Below are 6000 nucleotides of genomic sequence, written 5' to 3' on the forward strand. Positions count from 1 at the left end.
CTTGGGAGTGGTGGGGGGCAGGCCAGGCCGGGGCTCAGTCAGTGCCAGGGGGTGGCACAAGAGGGCAGGGTTTGGGTGGGGCTTGGGGATCACGAGGGGGCGGGGCTCGTGCAGCATGAGGGGTGGGGCTTAGGTGGTGTGAGGAGGTGGGACTTGGGACAGCATGAAGAGGTGGAGCTTGGGGTATGGGGGTGGGACTCAGGTGGTGCTAGGGGGGTGGGGCTCTAGTGGCACAAGGGGGCATGGGTCAGGTGGCACGAGGAGGCGGGGTGCCAGGCTGAGTACCCATGTGTTGCAGGCAGAGGTCACCATTGTGGCTGGCTATGGCTCCACGAAGGACATCTCGGTCTACAGCTCCCTGGGGCTCTCGCCCACCCAGATCTACATCGTCGGGCGCACCGTCAAGAAGTTCCAGAACCAGTGCCAGGTACGCGGACACCAGGGGGTACAAGTCGCAGTCTCCGGGCAGCGGACTAGCTGGCTCAGGGACTGGGACATGGGGCCTTTCCCTTCTAGGGGGCGCTGGCTCTGGTCTGGCCCCAGGGCAGGAGACTGGCTGGCTCAGGGGGCTGGGGAATGGGACATGGGAGTCCCTTCCAGAGGGCACAGAGCGCCTGGGCTGAAGGGTGGGAGGCAGTGGTGCCCATGGCATGGAGACAGTGGGGGCTGGGCCCCAGTGCTCTCCCGTCCAGCTGCCCCCATGCTCGGTCTGTTGTGTCTGTCCGCAGTTCCTGTCCGAGGGCTACGTGGCGCACCTGGCCCAGCTGGAGACTGCGTCGGTGGCACATTCGCCCAAGGGGGCACCGCGGCCCACGCTGGGCAAAGGCACCTACGGCTGCCCCGCCCCTGTCGACTTCCTGCGGAAGCAGAGCCAGCTGCTGCGCTCGCGGGGGCAGAGCCAGGCGGAGCGCGAGGGGGGCGCCCCGGCTCCGCCCCGCGCCAAGGCCCGCAGCATCAGCCTCAAGCTGGAGAGCGAGGAGTGAGCCCCCCGCGGCTTCCCAGCCTGGAGCAAGTGCCGCGCCCGCAGGAGGCGACGAGGGCGTCCGGCACAGAGCGGGCGTTCCCACGGGACCACGTGCCGCACCGCAGCGCCGGTGCGGGGCAAGAACTGTGCGTGGGGGCCAGAGGAGCCCCCCAGCACTGGGCATGGCCTGCCCCACATCTCCCTGGGCTCCCCTCCCCCACCCACAGCCCACTGCTCTCTTGGGCATGGCCTGCCTGCCACCCACAACCCCCTGCTCTCCCAGCCCTGGGGTCCCCTCCCCCACCCACAGCCTCCCCTGCTCCCCCAGCCCTGGGCCCAACCCCCCCTCCTCCACCGCAGCTCTGTTGGTGCCCCTCAATCCTGACCCACAGACCTCTGCCAGCCCATCCCTGAGACCCCCTTTTTGCCCATGCTGCTCTCTGGGAGCAAGTGGCTGCCGTGTGGCGGGGTTTCCCAGGGGAAGGGTGAGTCGCTGCTGGGAATTAGGGGGTTGGGCCTCTCCACCCTGCCCCCCATGCAAGGCCTAGATCTGGCACATTTGCCCCTGGTGTCCCCATCACAGCGACTGGGAGGAGGGGCAGCTGCCCCTGTCTCTGGGCAGCTCCTGTACCCCACAGCCTGCATGACCCAGCCTCCCTGCACAGAGACCCCACCCATACACCCAGCCCCGGCTGTGTCCTGTGTGATGCTGGATCCCAGAAGCAGGGCCAGACGGCCTGGGCGTGAGTTTAGGCCATGCGCCCCAGCTGGGCACGGTACACCCCCACCCAGGGACAGGGGGGTTCATTATTTATTTTTGTTGGTGTCGGAGTTAGCGAGGGAGAGGCCAGGCCCAGAGGAGGCGGGGCCTGGGGGGGGAGGGGCAGAAGGATTCATGGTTCTTTGTTTTTTTTTAAAAAAATGTGTAAATGTGGAATAAAAATGTAAAAATAAATAAACAGAGAATGGTACAAAGAAGAAGGGCTGGTTCCTGGGGGCGAGGAAGAGGAATACAGGGCAGCAGGGGGGAGCTTTATGTGACTGGAGTATTAAAATCACGAGTTATAACCTATTCAGCAGGGAGCGAGGCCTTGTCCAAGACGGGATTATCACTTGGAAGAAAATGATCTCAACTGCTCATGGCCCAGTGCCCTACCCGGTGGAGCAAAGAGGGGTATTGGCGGGTGTCTGCTGCAGCCACCAAACCACACTAGCGAATGGGATGGCTGCTCCTTACGCACTTGTCTACTGTGTGCGTGGGGGGGCGGGGAGCTGTGATCGGGGGGGGGGGGACTTCAGTTTGAATGCCATGTGCTGGGGGTAGGGTTGCCAACTTTCTGATTGCAGAAAACTGAACATCCCGGCCCTGCCCCCTAGGCCCCCCCCTTCTCTGAGGCCCTGCCCCTGCTCACTCCAGCCCCAGTCCCTCTGTCACTCACTCTCCCCCCACCGCCGCTCACTTGTTCATTTTTACCGGGCAGGGGTAGGGGGTGAGGACTCCAGCTGGGGGGTCCGGGCTCTGGGGTAGCACTGAGAATGAGGGGTTTGGAGTGTGGGAGGGCTAGGGCTTGGGGCCGAGGGCTTTGGAGGTGGGATGGGGCTCAGGGTTGAGGCAGGGGGTTGAGGTGCAAGCTCTGAGAGGGAGTTAGGGTGTGGGAGGGGGCTCAGGGCCAGAGGTTGGGGTGCAGGAGGGGATGCGGGGTGCAGGCTCCGGGCAGTGCTTCCCTCCGGCGGCTCCCAGAAGCAGCAGCATGTCCCTGCAGCCCCTAGGTGGAGGCACAGGCAGAGGGCTCTGCGTCCTGCCCGTGCCCACAGGCTCCACCCCCGCAGCTCCCGTTGGCCATGGTTCTCAGTAAATTGGTCCAATGGTTAATTACTCTCACTTTTAAAATGTACATCTTATTTCCTGTTGGCCTTTAGCTGTCTGCAACTTCCACCCATGGGCTCGTATTAGCTCTTTCTCCACTAGACTGACAAGCCCATTGGTACAGCTCTGGTCCCATGCAGAGAATGTAATCAAGTCACCACCTAACCTTGAGGCTAGGGCCACTGAAGCTACTTGTCAGGGACCCAGCCCTGCGCTCTGGGTGTCCCTAAGCCTCTGGCTGCGGAAGTTGGGACTGGCTGACATGGGCTGGCTCGCTTGATAACTGCCCTGTTCTGGTCAGCCCCGCTGACGCATCTGCAGGGCGCGAGGCGGGAACTGAACCCGCCTTGCAGCCAGCCCCAGGGGCTGCGCCGGGTCCTGGCTCATGCTGTGCAAGGCTGTTGGGCTGCTCCCAGGGTGGGCTGCAGTTCAGGCGTGAGTACAGCACAACTCCAGCCAGGCTGTACCCTTCGGGACACCTCAGACCCACAAAAAGAAAAGGAGTCCTTGTGGCACCTTAGAGACTAACCAATTTATTTGAGCACGAGCTTTCGTGAGCTACAGCTCACTTCATTGGATGCATACCGTGGAAACTGCAGAAGTTTCTTTTTGCGAATACAGACTAACACGGCTGTTACTCTGAAACTCAGACCCACAGCGGCTCAGGATGCCCCAGACGGGATGGGGGGGGTCACCATTCAACCATGCCTGTCCCTCCATTGGGCCATGCACTGAGCCCCACACCCCAATCCCAGCGCTGTGTGCCTGGGCCCTGCCCTGAGCCTCCCCCACGCCCGCCCATCCCAGCTGTTCCTGGGAATGGGAGCTGTGGATCTGGCACTCAGGGTGGGGGCAGCACGCAGAGCCTCCCTGATCGTACCTGCACCCCGGGGCTGCCGGGACACGCTGGCCACTTCAGGGAGCCACACAGACCCAGGGCAGACAGGGAACCTGCCTCAGCCCCCCTGCATCGCCGACCAGGAGCCGCCCGAGGTAAGTGCTGCCTGGCTGGAGCCCACACTCCCGAACCCCCTCCCGCACCCAAACACCCTCCTAGAGCCTGCATCCTGCACCCCTGCCCCAGCCCTGCTCCCCTCCAGGAGCCTGCACCCCTTCCACTTCCCAGTCCTGAGCCTATTCCTGCACTCCAAACCCCTTGGCCCCAGCCCAAAGACCCTTCCTACATCCCAAACCCCTCATCCCGAGCCCCACCCCAGCACCCTCACACACACACACACCCTGCCCCAGCTCGGACACCGCTTCCACACCCTGAACCCCTCATTTCTGGCCCCATCCCAGTGAGCCCAGAGTGAGGGTGGGAGAGAGCAAGCGAGAGGGAGGGGGGATGGAGTGAGTGGCCTCAGAGAAAGGGTGTGGCAGGGGCAGGGCTGGGGGGTTCGGTTTTGTACGATTAGGAAGTTGGCAATGCACTGAACCTGCCTGCCTGCCCCTGCCATCCCACCGCTGTGCACCTGCGCCCTGCTCCGAGCCTGCCCCGCTCCACTGCTACGGTTGCCAACTTTCTATGCGCACAAAATCAAACACCCTTGCCCCTCCCCTCCTCTGATGCCCCACCTCTTCTCCAAAGCCCCATCCCCTGCTCACTTCACCCCCCCCCCTCCGCTTGCTCTCCCCAACCTCACTCACTTGCTCATTTTCACCAGGCTGACCCAGGGGGCTGGGGTGCAGGAGTGGGAGAAGGCTCCGGCTGGGGGTGCAGGCTCCAGGGTGGGGCCAGAACTAAGTGCCTGGCTGGTAGGGCATGTTTGGGGTCAGGAAGGAATTCTCCCCCTGGTCAGATTGGCAGAGGCCCTGGGGTTTTTTGTCTTTCTCTGCCACATCAGGGCATGGGGCATTTGCTGGTTTGAACCAGACAGAGTCAGTGGTGGATTCTCTTGACTGGAGTACTTTGGTAACTCAGCCAGAGGCCCTGGGTCTATTGCAGGAGCAGGTGGGGGAGGTTCTGTGGCCTGCAATGTGCAGGTCAGACTAGATCGTCTCAGTGGTCCCTTCTGGCCTTAAAGTCTAGGAGGCATCTGGCCAGGATACAAGCCGCTCAGTGGGGAGGGCTGGATTCACACCCCTGCACCTGCCTGGTCCCTGCTGGGGGGCAGCACTTTGACAGCCCAGCTCACTGCACACAGGGGTTTGATGGCACTTGGAGAATCAGCCCTTAAGCAGAAAGGCCCACTGAGCCGTCACTGGGGGAGCCACGGCTCTTGCTGAGCTCCCTGGCCCTGGGCACACCGGGCCTGACTAACCCCGCTCAGGCCTTGAATGCACAGCCCTTGGCAGTCAACTTCAGGGCCTCTTGCCTGCTCCCCCAGCCCCCTCGTGGCCAGACTGGGCCCCCCCCAGCACCAGCGCTCCCAAGCAGAGTGAAGCAGCCCTGCTGAGAGTGAGGGCACGACTCCCCCCCAGGGCAGCAGACGCCAGCCACCAGCTCAGGCTGGCACCTTGGGGGAGGTCAGCCTGGTGGAACAGTGCCAGGGCGTGAGCCTGCAGCACCCATCGGTCCCCACCACCCCCGCCGACACAGCAATTCCAGACGCTCACAGGTTGCAGGGGACTTTAGAGACTTGGGACACATCGGCTGGTAAAAGGCAGCCCTGCTCCCCCCACCCTCTCTGCAGCCCACCCGGGGGGAGCTGCCCCCACCCCCAGGCCCTGCCTTGGGAGCTTCCCCCACCTCACACAGGTAGCAGGAGACTTCATTGGTCACTTGCCCCCAGCCAGGGCAGCCTGGGGCCAGAGCTTAGGGCCAGCCCCTTCCCCTTAAGTCAGCACAATTAGAGGGTGTGGGGCCCAGGGCCCCTTTCTTGTGCTGTGAAGGGCTCAACTCGGCACCAAGTGCCCAGGCAGGTGACAACGCTGCAGCCACCATGGGCCCTGAGCCCAGGCACCAATCTCGCCCCTTGCCCCCCCGGGCAGCCATGGTCCGGGGGCAGTGCCAGGCTGAGAACTGCTTGCTGGGCATTAGGAGAGTGGGGGTAACCCTGGGGTAGATCAGCAGTGAGTTGCGGATAAACCACCTACAAGGCACCAAACCCAGCTCACAAACCCATGTAACAGGGGCTGTAGGGTGCCTGGGGCAGAGGTGGAAGCGGTGGAGGGGGCCATGGCAGTGGTTCTGGGCTCCTTGGCCTGGCTCAGGCGGGGAGGGCAGAGC

At 63.3% G+C, this 6000-nt stretch overlaps 1 protein-coding gene across 2 annotated transcripts in view; it reads left to right on the forward strand.

Moving 5' to 3' along the window:
• PITPNM1 (phosphatidylinositol transfer protein membrane associated 1) overlaps positions 1–1972 on the forward strand; it is a 28060-nt gene extending 26088 nt beyond the window's left edge. For both annotated transcript variants that reach the window (XM_073346667.2, XM_073346669.2), the window contains 2 exons: positions 299–427; positions 729–1972. In XM_073346667.2, coding sequence (XP_073202768.2) covers positions 299–427; positions 729–983 — 384 coding nt within the window. In that variant the 3' untranslated portion in view covers positions 984–1972. The remainder of the gene's footprint in view (positions 1–298; positions 428–728) is intronic.
• The last annotated feature ends 4028 nt before the right edge of the window (positions 1973–6000 follow it).

Source organism: Lepidochelys kempii, chromosome 6, assembly GCF_965140285.1.
Source record: "Lepidochelys kempii isolate rLepKem1 chromosome 6, rLepKem1.hap1, whole genome shotgun sequence".
Lineage (NCBI taxonomy): Eukaryota > Metazoa > Chordata > Testudines > Cheloniidae > Lepidochelys > Lepidochelys kempii.